General features: G+C 42.7%; 1 protein-coding gene across 2 annotated transcripts in view; it reads left to right on the top strand.

Moving 5' to 3' along the window:
- Nucleotides 1-16,280, top strand: part of pex7 (peroxisomal biogenesis factor 7) — a 76,097-nt gene extending 59,817 nt beyond the window's left edge. The window contains exons 9-11 of one of the 2 annotated variants that reach the window (XM_055635922.1): nt 9,548-9,647; nt 15,218-15,324; nt 15,793-16,280. In XM_055635922.1, coding sequence (XP_055491897.1) covers nt 9,548-9,647; nt 15,218-15,286 — 169 coding nt within the window. In that variant the 3' untranslated portion in view covers nt 15,287-15,324; nt 15,793-16,280. Of the gene's footprint in view, nt 1-9,547; nt 9,648-15,217 lie in introns of both variants that reach the window. The other variant, XM_055635921.1, reaches the window with a different exon arrangement.
- The last annotated feature ends 884 nt before the right edge of the window (nt 16,281-17,164 follow it).

Genomic DNA, 17,164 nt, shown 5'->3' with positions numbered 1-17,164 from the left:
CTTGTGACAAAGTATTCATTCATTCAAAAGAAATTCCTCTCAATCATGTTTTAATTGTAATTCATGGATCTGAATGTTGCTGGCAAGGCCAGCATTCCTTGCGTAATCCAAATTAACCTTGAGAAGATCGTGGTCAATTGCCTTCCTGAACCTTTCCCAGCAGAGAGAGATTTGCAAGTCAGGGTGGTGTTTGACTTCAAGGGAAACCTGCGGGTGGTGATGTTCCTGTACACCTGCTCCCCATGTCCTCCTGCATGGGAGAGCTCATGGGCTTGAGAGATGCTATCAGATCAGCGGGGGAGAGCTACTGCTGTACGCTTTGTAAATGGTGCACTTATGGGTGACGGACTAAATGCTTAGTGAGGTGAGTTAGGGTGCGATTTACTCGTTGTAGGATTTCTAGCCTCTGACCTGCTCTCGTCTCATTATTGCTGCACCCCTGCTACTTGATTGCACCATTAAAACAGCCTTCATTACTTTGCATAGGGTGGAGCAGCGGTAGAGCTGCTGCCTTACAGTGCCAGAGGCCCAGGTTCGATCCTGACTACGTGTGATGTCTGTACGGAGTTTGTATGTTCTGCCTGTGGGTTTTCTCCTGGTACTCTGGGTTCCTCCCACACTTCAAAGATGCAGGTTAATTGGCTTGGGTAAAATTGTAAATTGTCCCTAGTGTGTGGGATAGTGTTAGTGTACGGGGTGATCATTGGTCGGCGCGGTCTCGGTGGTCTGAAGGGTCTGTTTCCATGCTCTATCTCCGAACCCTCATGTAAAAGATTGATAGTTGACTGTTTCACTGGTAATTAGCTGGGTTAAATGTCTTCCACCTTTTTGTGAACAGGGCATATACCTGGGCAATTATCCACTTAGTAGGGTGGGTGCCAGTATTGCAACTGTAGAACAGATTGGGTTGAGGGGAGCTGACTCCAGAACACAAGATGTCAGTACACACTCATTCTACAGCCTTTGCTGTATTCAATACTCTGCCTTCCTTGATATCACATAGGCTGAATTAATTAACATGCAGAGTGCAAGGATTTATTTATATTTTACAGTGCAGTTAACTTTTAATTGATAATTTTGAAGAAAAGAACTGATAAAAACTTAATAATGCTCAAGACAAAAGCGTCTTTACACATTTTGATGATGGCTCCAGTCAGCTGGGGTGCATGAGTTAAATTCTTCAGCATAGAACATTCAATATTCAGTGGTGACAGGTGCTTAAATATCTCATGGTTGTAAAAGTTTCACTTGGGGAGCTCTGAAAAGCTGTCTTGTCCTATGCTGCACAGCAAATTGTGGATTTTTGGACCTACTCCATGTAAGAAAATCCATAATATGCTCTTGTACTTAACTCAATTGAAAAAAAGTGCTTATCCAGCTGGCTGTGTTCAATACGGAAATAAATCAATGGAGGAAGGAAAATAAATTAGCCAAATGCACAAAGAGAAAAAGGCAATGAATCTCATAACATGTCAACATTTTGTATTCCAGTTCTTGTTCATAAAGTCCCAAAGCTTATTGCACTGTTAAATGATAAACATTACTATTTTAGTCTCAGTTCAGTGGAGGCAGTGATAGGTAAACTCCAATAATCTGGCATCTAGTTGTTCAGGAATCCTAATGAAATAGCATTTGTTTCACTCATTGCTCACGAATGTGAGCTTGGAGGACTAGAAAGCAGCATGAAACGACACAAATTGCTGGTGTTACGCAGCGGGTCAGGCAGCATCTCTGGAGAACATGGATCAGTGACGTTTTGGGGCGAGACCCTTCTCCAATCTGAATAAAGGTCAGGGGCTGAAACGTCACCTATCCATGTTCTCCAGACCTGCTGAGTTACTCCAGCACTTAGTATCTTTTTGAGTATTAACCAGCATCTGCAGTTCTTTGTTTCCACTAGAAGACTATCTTACATTGGACTTTATTAGCTTTACCTTGCACTAAACGTTATTCCCTTATCATGTATCTGTACACTGTGAGTGGCTTGATTGTAATCGTGTATTCTCTTTCTGCTGGCTGGTTAGCACCCAACAAAAGCTTTTCACTGTACCTCGGTGCAGGTGACAATAAACTAAACTAACAGCAGCGTGCGTGGCCTGAGCTGGGAGTCTGGAATGTAGTCAGAGTCAGGATGTACTTCAGGAGCCAGGAATGGGCTCTAGAACTTGTCCGTCCCCCCCCCTACAAGTAAGTAAGTTGGATTGCGATGGGAAAGAGGGTAGAAAATTCTTGAATATTTTTCTGCTTCCTTTAAACTCACTGGGTCCACAAGAAAATATAAAATACGTTTTAGATGTTTCACGTGTAGTATAAAAAAAAGTGAAATGGAAATGTGCCTAATATCCAATGGGGTTTAAAACTTGCCAAAGACTCAACAGTGCTGGATTATCGGATTCATATTATACCCTGAAATCTGAAGCTAATGTTTGAAGATGCTTTGGATATCTGAAGAAGGGTCTCGACCCGAAACGTCACCTATTCCTTCGCTCCATAGATGCTGCCTCACCTGCTGAGTTTCTCCTGCATTTTTGGCTACCTTGGATATCCCTTCTCCGACACCTCGCCCCCGCTTCCTCCGGGAAATCATCTTCCGTAATCTAAAATCCATCGATCCCCACCATCTCTCTGACCTGCTCTCCACCACTCTCCCCCTGGACTCAACCCACATCTCACCTGATGATCTCACAAACCATCTCAACTCCACCTTGTCTACCTCCTTTAACACTCTGGCCCCCCTCAAAACAAGAACCGTAACTTTTAACACATCTTCACCTTGGTACACACCTGCACTTCGTAAACTGAAACAGGCTGGTCGCCGACTTGAACGACTCACAAATAAATCATCTCTCACAGTCCACCATGAAGCTTACAAACTCCACCTCACTGACTACAAAGATGCCCTCATTGCTGCAAAATCTGCCTACCTCTCCTCCATATTCACTGATCCCTGCCTTAACCATAGAACCCTCTTCTCCACAGTGGGCAACCTCCTCAAGCCTCGAGCCAACACTCTCCCTACCTCTACTCCGGATCTCTGCAACTCATTCCTCCACTTTTTCGCTGACAAAATCAGCACCATCTATCAATCTTTATCCCCTGTACCCGACTCCCCAGCATCTACTCCACCACCTACCAAGGCCCCTCCTTTCAACATCTCCACTGACCTCCTTACCCCTCCTCCACACTGTTTCCTCTCCCAGTTTGACCTGGTCACCCCTATTGAAATCTCCAAACTCATTAGCTCTTCCAAACCCACTACCTGCTCCCTCGACCCTCTCCCCACTCCCCACTCCCCTGCTGAAGTCCTGCCTCTCCGTTCTCTGCCCCTACCTCATTAATCTCTTCAACTCCTCATTGTCTCAAGGAATGGTCCCCTCCGCTTTCAAAACTGCTGCTGTCACACCAATCTTAAAGAAACCTGGTCTTGATCCCTCCTCTCTCATTAACTACCGCCCAATCTCAAACCTCCCCTTTCTTTCAAAAACCCTGGAGCGTATCGTTGCGTCGCAACTTCATTCCCACCTCCTCGCGTATAACCTATTCGAACCCCTCCGATCTGGATTTCGCCCCCTCCATAGCACATAAACTGCTCTCCTCAAAGTCCTCAACGACCTCCTCACCTCTGCTGACACTGGTTCCCTCAACATCCTCATCCTCCTCGACCTGAGTGCGGCCTTCGATACCGTGAACCATAACATCCTGCTTACCAGACTTAAAGACCTTGGCATTGAAGATTCTGCACTCAGCTGGCTCCGTTCCTACCTTTCCAACAGATCCCACTTCATCTCTCTCCACAACCACACCTCTGCTACAGCCACAGTCACTCAAGGTGTTCCCCAAGGCTCTGTTCTCGGTCCCCTCCTCTTCATCATCTACATCCTCCCCCTTGGTCATATACTCCGTCACTTCAAACTGGACTTCCATTGCTATGCTGATGACACCCAGATCTATCTCAGCACCAAGTCCCCCCCACAACCCCCCTCTCTCCCATATCAACTCCTGCCTGTCAGCCATCAAATCTTGGATGCAACTCAACTTCCTTAAATTAAACAGTAACAAAACAGAATTTCTCCTCATTGGCTCCAAATCAACACTTACCAAAATTAACAATGTCACTCTCACTATTGACGGCACCACGGTCTCCCCATCTCTCTCAGGCCCGCGACCTTGGCGTGATCTTTGACTTAACCCTCTCCCTTGAGCCTCACATCTGCCATGTTGTCAAAAAATCATTTTTTTTCACCTCCGCAACATCGCCAAAATCAGACCCTCTCTCACACCCCCCGCTGCTGAAAGACTCATCCATGCCTTCATCTCCTCCCGACTGGACTACTGTAACTCTCTTCTCTATGGCATCAATTCCAGCAACATCAACCGACTCCAACTGGTCCAGAATGCAGCCGCCCGACTCATCATCCACACCAAATCCTGGCACCACATCACCCCAGTCCTCAAAGAACTTCACTGGCTTCCCATCTCCCACCGGATCATCTACAAAATCCTGGTCCTCACCTACAAAGCCCTCCACCACCCCCCCCCCCCCCCCCCCCCCCCCCCTTATCTCACTGACCTCCTGACCTCTCCCCTACCAACCCTCACGGTCCCTCAGATCCATTTCAGCCGGTCTCCTCTCCATTCTGAAATCCAACCTCTGCACTTTTGGAGACAGAGCCTTCTCCAGGGCAGCTCCCAGGCTCTGGAACTCCCTCCCACAATTGATCAGAACTTCTGAGTCCCTCACCATCTTCCAGTCCCGCCTCAAGACCCATCTCTTCACCTCTGCATACCCTTAGTCCCATGTCCCCCTCCCCTTTGCATCTCTGTCTTACTGCTCCATTTTGTTTTGTTCTTGACTCACAATGTAAAGCGACTTTGAGTCCTTGAAAAGCGCTATACAAATAAAACGTATTATTATTATTATTATTATCTTGGGATCGGTTTAAATCTAGATATTTGAGGAACACCCCACATCTGTTCAAGTAAACAAATGTAAAGTGCAAAACAGCTTGTGTTTATTTTAACATCGCAAAATATCCAGATCCGTTTACCTGGAACATTATTAGATAAAATTTGACATAAACCCCACAATACATATTTGGTAAAATGACCAAAAGTTTGGTGTAAACCATTGTTTTTTTGGAGCATCATATTGTAGAAGTGAAAACAAGAGGTTTGTGGGAAAACATACCAGAGCTCTGGGCTATAAAGTTGAGTGTCTGACTGCAATTATAGAGCAGTTAAATTTAGAGATAATCGAAAAAGGACAATTGAAGTCATAGTCCTGCAGCACTGGAAATGCCCCCTTCGGCTCAACTTGTCCTTGCTGATCAAAATGGCCGATCTAAGCTCGTCTTTTCCGCCCACGTTTGCACATATCCCTCTAAACCTTTCTGCCCAGGTATATGTACAAGTGTCTTTTAAATGTGGTTCAGAGTATCTGTGTTAACTCTTTCCTCTGGCACCTCATTCCATATACCCATAACCCTCTGAGTGAAAAAAATGTTCCTCCCTTTCCCCTCTTACCTTAACATATGTCCTCTAGTTCTTAATTACCCCACCCTGGATTAAAAACTGTATGTTCACCTCATCTATTCCCCCTCATGATTTTTTTGTTTTTTTGTTTATTTTATTAGAAGTTAATACAGTACAAAACAGTACAGTGGAACCTAATTTTAAGTGCCAACTATGTCATACCGTAATCCATTCTATGTACAACCTCTAGTTTTATGTTATGAAAAGGAAGTAAGCAAGACAAGAAAAAGAAAACAATAGAAAGAGGAAAAAGTGGAAAAATAGATGGTAGAGAGTAGAAAAACGTGAAGTGTGTATATAAAAAATAAATAAATAAATAAAAAGTGGAAAGTAGAAATAGAAGAGAAGGCCCCTTAAAAGAGAATTTTTCAAATCTGTATTCGGAGATCCCCCTCATGATTTTGTACACCTCTTTAACATCAACCTTCAGCCTCCAGAATTCACCAATATCTCACCACACCTTGTATAAATATAACATAACGTCCCAACTTCGACACTCAGAACCAACGTACCAAAAGCCTTATTTCCCCATCCTATCTACCTCCAGTCATTTTCAGGGAACTATGGACCTGTACTCCTGCTGCTCTACAACACACCCCAGTGGCCTACCATTCACAATGAAGGCCCCAACATGGTTTGACATCCCAAACTGCAACACCTTGCACTTACCTGCATCAAACTCCATTATCCATTCTTCAGCCCACTTGCCCGGCTGTTCAGGGCATTCATCTAAACTATTTAGAGGAGATTGCAGAGAAACAATGATGAGAGATTTGAATGCCATAACTTGGGTATTGATTAGCCACTTATCAATGAACACCAGGGTGATATATATATATATATATATATACCATGATTTAGCATGGGCAGTAACTTTGAATGACATCAAGTCTGCAAAGGGTAGAATCAATCAAGCCAGACCATTTTGCATTAAAATGGTTAAATCTAGAAATAACAAAATGATGATTGTGTACTTTAGCAGCTACTGAACTGAGGCAAGGATCAAGTCAGGCAATATTGTGGAAATGGAAGTAAATGGGCTTGGTCTACTAATTAACAATTCCTTGCCAGCTGTGTAATCGTTATTTTATTAGTTTCAAAGTACACTACAAGAAAGTCTAAAATTATGCTTAATGTGTTCATGGTTGTGAATATTACAGATCCAACTGCATCTGCTAATTATTATATTTATTATTATATTAAATTTTTTATCAGAATAGAAATGAATTGTGAACATACTTTCTGCAAAGATTTTGGAAAAATATCTAAAATGGTTGCAGTATCATCAGCTGGGAGGTGGCTCTTTATAGTATCTGTGTTCCAAAACCATCTTGCTTCTAGAGCCCTTAAGATACTCTTGAGCATGCAAATTCAATTCCCATCAGGGCAATTTATATCTTTAGATTTTTTTAGAAAATCTGGAAATACAGCTGTAAATTTACATTGATTTAAAAAAAGTGTATTCATAAGATCATAATTGATAGGAATAGAATTAGGCCATTCAGGCCCATTAAGTCTACTCCGCCATTCAATCATGGCTGATCTGTCTCTCCCTCCTAACCCCATTCTCCTGCCATATTCTCTGACACCTGTACTAGTCAAAAATGTATCTATCCCTGCCTTAAATATATCTGCTGACGTCACGTGTACCGAGGTACAGTGAAAAGCTTTTGTTGCATGTTATCCAGTCTAATTAATGACCAGAAAAGTAAGCAACCTGCTCTTTACTTGAGTGAATTCATCAAATGCCAAAATAATCTTAAGCCCCTGTCCCACTTGCGTGTTCTTGGCACGCTAATTATGCGACCCCGCGGTCGTGTTGAGGCGCGAAGGTTGCGAGCGATTTCCTGCGCCCGCACAGCTGGAGCGCGTGACATCATTTGAAGATGGACACAAAATGCAGGCGTAACTCAGCAGGACCGGCAGCATCTCTGGTGAGAAGGAATGGGTGACGTTTTATGTCGAGACTCTTCAGTCTGAAAGAAGGGTCTTGACCCGAAACGTCACCCATTGCTTCTCTCCAGAGATGCTGCCTGTCCCGCTGAGTTACTCCAGCATTTTGCGTCTATCTTCGATTTTTCTGGCCCCGCTCTGGGAGTAGAATGGGGGCGGATCCGAACTGCAATGGCCGTGAGCCCCAGGTCGAGTTCGGCAATCGTTTGCCTGCTTCTGCTGCTGTTGGAGGTGATAATTTGCGTCGAGCCAGGATCTTGGGCCTGTCCCACTTTGGCCGTCAGTTACGCGACATGCCGTTGGCGTGCAAAGATTTTGTTTGTACAAAGTTTTTGGAGCCCCGCGCGATATCGCGCACAACTACATATCCCTCCGCACTTCTCAGTGGGACCGGTCCAGCGCGGCCATACGATGCCCGTGCGCCTCAACGCGATGACGAGGTCACGTAATTTGCGTGCCAAGGACACGCAAGTGGGACAGCCCCTTTACTCAACAATCTACACAAAATAATCTTTCTGAAGTGTTCTACTAGGACACTAAGTCACATAATGCTACTAACTGTGAGTCAAGAGGAAGATCCACCAACACACCACTATGCAACTGCGGATGAGTACTGAATGATATAATTAACAGTAACATCTTATCACGCCAATTTATAATTGAAAATATTTTTTAAATGTTTTTTCAGTATGCAAGTCAATGTAGTAAGACTTGGATGTGGCTATAGATTCAACTTAAGGAACAGATATTGGTGCCTTTCATTGTTGTATAAGAAAACATACGTCTTAAAACATTTTAATGGGATAGATCGGAAATATAATCATTTCTGCTCTTATCTCTGAGGGGGTCAACACATTGTATTGTAATTAATTTATTAGCCAAGTATGTAAACATAAAAAGGAATTTAATTTGCCAACAGTCGTACCAAAAAATCAACATGATACATAAAAATTAAACATAAATGGCCCCAGGGCACACAACATAAGCGGAAACCCACAGCCATCAGTTCAATGTCCGGGCCACACACATGGTCTTTCACCTGTGGTGTGACCAGAGTTGTACCGACCGCTGTCACTCTCTCTGCAGTCGCTGTCAGCCCGAACAATCAGAAAGCCGTCCACACTCGCACTAGTCTCCGGGATGTCCTCATGGAGAGATGTCCCTGCAAAACACCGAGATCATTGCACTCACAGCACTCCCTCCGAGTCCTCACCAGTGCAGGCAGCACGTCCAACTCGCATCCCCACTGCGATGGAAGGCAAAACTTATACTTTCTTTCCTCCTTTTCTTTCGCGGTCGGGACAATCGAAACTTCCACAGTCGGGGCGAGAGCAGCTCCCGCAGTCGGCGATCGAAGCTCCCACATTGGAGCGATCGAAGCTTCCACGATCAGGCCGGTTACAGCTCCTGCAGTTTGAGCTCCCGCAGTCGATCCCTAACAAAAGGACCGCCAGATGAAAATGTCGCATTTAAAAAGTCCCCCCCCGCCCACACACACACACACATAATACAAGAAATAAAGATACACTAAAACATACAAGTAAACACTGACCAAAAGAACAAACGTAGAAAAAGACGAGGCGGGCTGTTGGCGCAGCTGCCATGTACGGTGCCTGTGTTCATTAGATATACTGCATGGAAACCGAGCCTTCAGCCCACTAAGTCCAAGTCGACCATTAATTACCTGTTCACACTAGTTCTATGTTATACCACTTTCTCTTTCACTGTGCACTCAGGGCAATTTTACAGATGCCAATGAACCTACAAGCCCCCATGCCTTTGGGTTGTGGGAGGAAACCGGGGCACCTGGAGGAAACCCACACGGACACAGGGAGAACATTTAAACTCCACTTAATGTCAGGATCTAATCTGGGTGTCTGGCACAGGGAGGCAGCCGCTCTACCAGTTGCACCCATTATATCAGTTTATTCAATAGTTGCAGTCCAGTTGCATGTCACATAAATCAGATTGTTCGATGGAATACTAACTGCGTCATAACTTTGAAAAACAGTTTTAAGTCCATTCAATTACTTTAATTGCGTTTATTTGTTTTCATTCATAGGTTTTGGGACCTTTCCAAGCCTGACTCAGTGCTTGAAACACTGGAGCACCACACAGAGTTTGTATGTGGGCTTGATTTCAGCATGCATATCCCTGGTCAGGTACGTGACTAATTGCTTCTATGGATGATCAGAATGAATTAATCTAAAACCCATAAACAAGCTCCAGATCCCTGGTTTGAAACAAATAGCAGAGCCAAAATGTTGAAGGGAAACAACATATTGAGCCGAAAGAAAACAGCACATATTTTCAGCTTGAATGCCTTCTGTGACTTCACAGTTAAATTTGGTTTCCGTCATATCTTGGTGGGCTACACGTCGATTTGGATTTGCCCGTGTGGTTTGGCCAATTGGAGCGATACTCCGAGGCAGTGGGAGAATGATTCATGGTTTCCACCCCAGATGTGTTTCCATCATGTTCCTAGTGGAATATCATGGAGCATAACACAACAGTTGTTGGCTATGAAGCCTTCGATATCAACCTGTTGTTATTAGCTCATAAGGCACATGTTGGGCATTTACTATTTGAGCAAGGGACTTAGCTTTCACAGGAGGAAACTGAAAAAATAAAGCCATTAATGATATACTTTACAAAACGTCACTTAATAATGAGCTTTAGAACATATAGTTGACTGCTTGAAATAAACAATCTCTACAATTTGGAACAGCTGCTCAATTCTGGAAAGCTATAACTAGTCATGCATCACCTGAACGGTCTCATAGTGAATACAAAGACCTCAATAGGTGTTGGGCTGTTTGCACGTTAATGTTGATGTACAATTGTGTGTAAGATGTTATCGCTATTACCACAAAGAAATTGTAGATACACTTGAGTATTTGCTTGACAACATGACAAGAATAACAATCACATCAAACGTTGTGCCTAGTTGGAAGTGAAGTCTGTGTGCACAGAAAACAGAATTGTAACGCCTCTCCTATCCTTATCTCACACTTTTTGTCATTTCATCTCTGGCCTTTGTCCAACCATCTGCCTATCAAAACCCGCCCTCACGTGTATCCACCTATCGCTTACCAAGCTTTGTCCTGCCCCCTGCCTCTCTCCCAGTTTTCTTCACACTACTACAATCAGTCTGAATAGGAGTCCCGACATAAATTGTGGCCTATCCATATTATCCAGAGGTAGACACAAAATGCTGGAGTAACTCAGCGGGACAGGCAGCATCTCTGGAGAGAAGGAATGGGTGACGTTTCGGGTCCAGTCTGAAGAAAGCGTTTTGACCCGAAACGTCACCTATTCCTTCTCTCCAGCGATGCTGTCTGTACCTCAGAGTTACTCCAGCATTTTGTGTTTCTCTTGGGTGCAAACCAGCATCTGCAATTCCTTCCTACACATATTCTTCAGAGATACTGCCTGACCCTCTCAGTTCTAGTCATATAGTCTGGAAATAGACCCTTCAGCCCACCTTGCCCATGCTGACCAACATTCCCCATCTGCACTAGTCCCACCTGCCTACGCTTTGCCCATAACCCTCTAAACCTATCCTATCCATGTACTTCTCCAAATTTCTCATAAATGTTATGATAGTACCTGCACTCTATGTTACTCCAGCACTTTTTGTTTTTTAAAGCCTTTTCCTGTTCTTCAAAACGAGGAAAGAACACAAAGTTAGTGAATTAGCTCCATAATCTAGAGATTATTTTTTTCATCAGATTGTCCCAAGAGTGCTGTGAAAGCTCCCTAGGGGCTGAGGATAAAGAATGCTGATGAATTGGAGACAGCAGCCGTGGAAGCAGAATTAAATCAGTTAATGGATCAGTTGTAGTGCTCCTGAATTAATTAATGGAGATCTAACTGTTGGCAACAGTCACTGCAGACTTATCAAAATGAACAAACATGATTAAGATAAGTGTAGGTGGTTAGATTCCACTGGCACATTTTGTAAGGCAGTAAAATGATAAGTGAAGAAAAACAGAGCGTTTGTGATATAGCTGGGAAATTATTAGGAATGTAGATTAGGAGTTGCCTGGTTGTAATACTTCAATGTTTTAAATATTTTCCCAGGTTATTTCTTGTTATGTTTTGCATTCATTGTGTCACTGGACGAGGAATTGGGTGCAGGAGTTTGTCACCCTGCTGAAACATATTCTGTGATAGAAGGAAATTGCTCGTTATCAAAAAATCAGCAGAGTGGTACTCAATTAACATGAAATAGGTACATGTTCCAATTCAGATATTAATTTGGGCTAATGTTTAGAAGGAAGTTAGCACCAGACTGATTCCAATCTACTAATGTCCGAATGAAAGATTAGATTTGGGTGTGAATGTTCAGGTTTCAAGAAGTGTTAACTTGCAGATTGTTACATGCTTTGGATGTATACTTCATAATGCCTATACACTGATGGATGCTTATAAATGGACTAAAGCCACTTCAACCTGGACTTCCACTGTTACGCATATGACACCCAGATCTACCTCGGCACCAAATCCCCCCACAACCCCCCTCTCCCATATCAACTCCTGTTTGTCAGCTTTAAAAACTGGATGCAACATAATTTTCTCAAACTCAACAGGGATAAGACAGAATTCCTCCTCATAGGCTCCAAAGCCACACTCAGCAAAATCAATAACCCCACTCTCACCATCGACGGCACCACTGTCTCCCCATCTCCCCAGACCCGCAACCTTGGCGTGATCTTTGATTCCACCCTCTCCCTTGAGCCTCACATCCGCCATGACATTAAAACCTCCTTCTTTCATCTCCGCAACATCGCCAAACTCAGACCCTCTCTCACACCTCCTGCTGCTGAAAGACTCATCCATGCCTTTATCTCCTCCCGACTGGACTATTGCAACTCACTTCTCCTTGGCATCAGCTCCACCTACATCAACCGACTCCAACTGGTCCAGAACGCAGCCGCCCGACTCATCACCCACACCAAATCCTGGCATCACATCACTCCAGTCCTCAAACAACTTCACTGGCTTCCCATCTCCCACCGGATCACCTACAAAATCCTTATCCTCACCTACAAAGCCCTCCACCATCTGCCCCCCCCATATCTCACTGACCTCCCCTCCCCCTACCAACCCTCACGGTCCCTCAGATCCACATCAGCCGGTCTCCTCTCCATCCACGTCCAACCTCCGCAGATTTGGGGACAGAATCTTCTCCAGGGCAGCTCCCAGGCTCTGGAACTCCCTCCCCCAACTGACCATCTTCCAGTCCCGCCTCACGACCCATCTCTTCACCTCTGCCTATCCTTAGCCCCACGTCCCCCTCCCTTTTCATCTGTGCATTAATTGCCTCATATTGTGTTTTGAATTGAATTCTGTCTTTACTTTGTGTACTAATCATGTCTCTACTATTTATTTCATTCCCCTTACATGTTTTTCCTCTACCTGCTAAATTTTTGTAAGGTGTCCTTGAGACTCTTGAAAGGCGCCTATAAAAATTATTATTATTATTATTATTATTATTATTATTATAAAGACCTCCAATTCAAAGGATCCCTCAAATGAAAATGTACAGATGGACAATATGTTCAATTAAAAATTTTAATTATACGACTTTCATTTAACATGTCACTCACAGAACACGTTTAGGCTCAAGCTGTGTCTTGTCTTTATATCATCATCGGCTGTCACTCGAAATGAGTATGACTGCCCTCTCCATAGGGTTGTCTACTTGTGTCTGCAGTCTGTAGAGGCTGATCCGCGATCCACACACATTGGTGCAACGTGGGCAGTGGAGACTGGCAGTGGTTGGTAGTTGTCAGGCCCCCTTCTCTCTCTCCTTACAGTGCTGTCACTTTGTTTCTGTGACACGGCAGAATTTTGTGACGTGCAGCTCCTTCCTGCATGGATTTCCTCTAGGAGCGCCTGTCCAGTACAATGTGTTGCCAGTTGCTCGATGTGATGTGGAATTTCTTTAGACTGTTCTTGATAAACCTGTACGCCTTTGGAGTGTGGGAGGAAACCGAAGATCCCGGAGAAAACCCACACGGTCACGGGGAGAACGTACCAACCAATCTACAGACAGTACCGTAGTTGGGATCGACCCCGGGTCTCTGGTGCTGCAAGCACTGTAAGGCAACAACTCTACCCCTGCGCCACCGTGTCGCCTTTATATGGGATATGTGGAACAGTATTTGCTTTACTCTTATTTGTCCTCTCTCCCTCAACTTCTTTCTGGTACACTTGTAATTGCGTCAATGTTCCTGCGTGCATGTGCACATAAATTAAAATGCCATGGTTTGGCTGCTAATGACTACCCTGTTCTCAGCTTCACAACTCTAATTCCTGTCCTGGATCTCTCTGTCTCCCATTTCAAGGGATAGTTTAGGGAAAACTTCCATTACAAGCCCACAGAACTTCCACAGCTATCTTGAATATACTTCTCCCTTGTCCCCTCCCCTGTAAGAACTCCATTACATCCTCCCACTTCCTCAATCTCCAGTGATGACGCTTTCCATACATGTGCCTCTTTGGTATCTTCCCTTTTCCCTGCACAGTGGCTTCCTCGCTGCCATAGATGAGATAGCTCTTTGACCCCCTCCATCTCCTTTTTCTTCCCCCTCACCTCCGTTGTCACTAGTTCTCCAAGATGGATGATGAGTTTCCCCATTCTTCAACTTCTGCCTCTCCAGGCTCTGCATTTAGCAGATCATCCTTCCAAAGATCCATCATCAACAAGGTTCCACCTTCAGAAACTTCCTCCCCCTCACCTACTCCTTCATTTTTCGGAAGGGATCATTCTCTTCATATCCTCCTCACCCCCTCTTCTGTCCTCGTTAACCACTCCTTCATTGAGGCACTTCCCCATGCAATACAGGGGATGCTGCACCTTTTTTAGTTTTTCCTCTTCCTAATGTCCCGGGGCTGAATTGAGGCAGTGATTCATTCTTCCAATCTAGTGTACTGCATTTTATATCCACAACTTGGTTTCCTTAGTATGGAGAGAAAAAAACGAGGAGTGAAGCACTTTGTGGGGCAGCTGTGATACTTGTGATCTGAGCATACTGTTGCCTGCAACTTATATTTTCCTCCCACTGCCACTGATATATCTGGCTGTGGCCTCCTGCAATAATTTCCTTTTTGTAGCATGTTTAATACAGTAATGGGATTCACAAGATAGTAAGCAAGGAAAATATTGATCGCAATCAACATATGTATATATCAGGCAAGGAACATGGCTGGATTTAATGTGATCAAAGGCTTGCTCAATTACATTAATCCTTCTCATTCATAACTGTTTTCATTGCTTCAGACAGTCTGAAGAAGGGTCTCGACCCGAAACGTCGCCTATTTCCTTCGCTCCATAAATGCTGCCTCACCCGCTGAGTTTCTCCAGCATTTTTGTCTACCTTTTCTTTTTTAAGTCAATCTGTTGCATCCTTCTGTTTGTTTGTGCAAGGATATAAATCAGCATGAAATCAGTGTTGGTGATATTTGCTGCTATTGTGCTAATCCAGTAGAGCTCATGGCAATTAGATTCATAAGCAACTGAGCTGGTTGACTAATTTGTCAATTTTTTTCCAAAGTCTATTTTCAGTTTTATTTATGAATAACTCCAACTGGACATGATACATCTCAAATTTCAGTTTGTTGTTGCCATCATCATAGTTTGATTTGTTCTTTTATTAACCATTCTTTGATTGGTAATGCCAATCGTTAGAAAAATGTCTAACTGGGAGTTCTCTCGCACTTGCAGGTTGCTGATTGTGCGTGGGATGAGACCGTGAAGATCTATATTCCATCTTGCCTTTCAGTTGATCATTAAATTTGGCATCACTGGACATCATGTTCTGTTTCCCAAAAGTACTGTTTGATGTATTTCTTTGTATGCAGTTGTTTGAAACTCAGAGAGGGCATTAGCTATTTAGTGAATTTGAAAAGTTCTAAAGTAATATAATATATATTCAGCTAAATGTACAGTTTCATGTCTCGGGCATGTGCTGAGTAGCACTTAGAAGAAATATATTTTTTCTTGCATTTTAATACCTTGTAATTTAAATTACTATAAAGATTAAGCAATGTGATCTACAAATTTCCATTTAATCTGCCCATCATTCAGATTATTTGAGGAAATGGTGGATAAAATTCAACATTGTTAGTTCATCTATTTATTTCTTGTGTGAATTTATTAGTGGCCAGCCATTGCTAAGTTTTTGAAAGTATATGGCAATCTGAACATATATTTTGTACTTCAATTTGTATATTTCTCCCTAATGCTTGGGCCAACCAAGGGTAAAATTGTTATTCTTTTTTCTTTGGGACTTGATCCAGACGGTGAAGATAACACACTGCCTTAAGATTACTGTGACCGGATTCCTTTCAGGCTTTGGTGCATGGAGGGATGTGTGGTTGCGATTCAAGATTAGTTTTAATAGAAAATGGGGCCACAAGAATCTGCTCAGTTTGAAGAAAGGTCCCGACCAAAACGTCATCTGTCTCAGTCTGAAGAAGGTTCCCGATCTGAAATGTTGTCTGTCCATACCTCCATAGATGCTGCCTGCCACCGAGTTCTTCAAGCACTTTGTCTGATGTTCAATAGAAATTGATTTGGAACTGTTATGATCTGGGATTTTATCAACACTTTTTCATTATGATTGAATGGAGAAAAAAAATCTTAATTTAAACTCTTGCCTGAATAAGAACTTTTTGTTATTCAGAAATGATTTTGTCCTGTCCTGTCCCGTTCCATTTACAGATGTTGTGATCGTTAACACTGACGTGAAGTGGATATATGTTAATAAGAATCAAGGTGACTCACATTTTCAGACTAACTTGTCCATATTTTTCTAATTATTAGAAACAACAATTCACATTTATAAAGTATCTTCAAAAAGGAAAATACATTGAGGCAATTCTGAGGTGTAATTATAAAGATAGATGTTTTGCCAAAGGAGGCAGCATGGAGTAGCAATGTTACAAAATTTTGAGATTTTAAAAATCAAGTCTGCAATTTATCCCATCAGATAAAGCATAACAACAAGTTTAATTTGACACCAAATTCACTTTCATATCTCAAGTATTAAAAAAGTTATGGCCATTTTCATACTCGGAAATTAGCATCTTGTTCCCTATTGATTTTCAATGGACATTACAAAAAAGCTGTGATCTTGGATAGTCAAAAGGCCGTAACTTTCTTAAGAATTAAGAGAACTGAATGAAATTTTCACCTATCATAGATTGAAGCATTCTGAAAAAATATAAAACAATCTTACTTGGATGACATGAAATTAAAGCATATAATTAGCTAATTACCTAATTGTAGCTAATTACAAAATTGACCGATGTGACAGAAATGGTAATAAACAACCAGACTGCCTTGAAAATTCAAAAATGTGATATTCTCAAGATCAGAACTTTAATATTATTGTATAATATGCTGTAAGTCAGCTATGGATAGGTAAATAAATTACAATTTCTAGCAAAAGACCAAGTCTTTATGGAGAAGATCAGCTGCTAGCTGGTACATTGGCATATCATAATCAGTAGCATCATCATACTCCTCAGACTGCAACCAATAAGCAACTCTGTACACGTTGTTTTTCCTCAATTTTTCAATTTTAGAAAAAAAGGTAGAGATTATAAAGTTAAACGCTAAAACAAATAGTAAATACTAAAAAAGAAAATCATGTTTAATCAAAATTCA

This window comes from Leucoraja erinacea, chromosome 5 (assembly GCF_028641065.1).
Source record: "Leucoraja erinacea ecotype New England chromosome 5, Leri_hhj_1, whole genome shotgun sequence".
Taxonomy (NCBI): Eukaryota; Metazoa; Chordata; class Chondrichthyes; order Rajiformes; family Rajidae; genus Leucoraja; species Leucoraja erinaceus.
The sequence above is the reverse complement of the archived record's forward strand: the minus strand, read 5'-3'. Positions and strand labels throughout refer to the sequence as shown.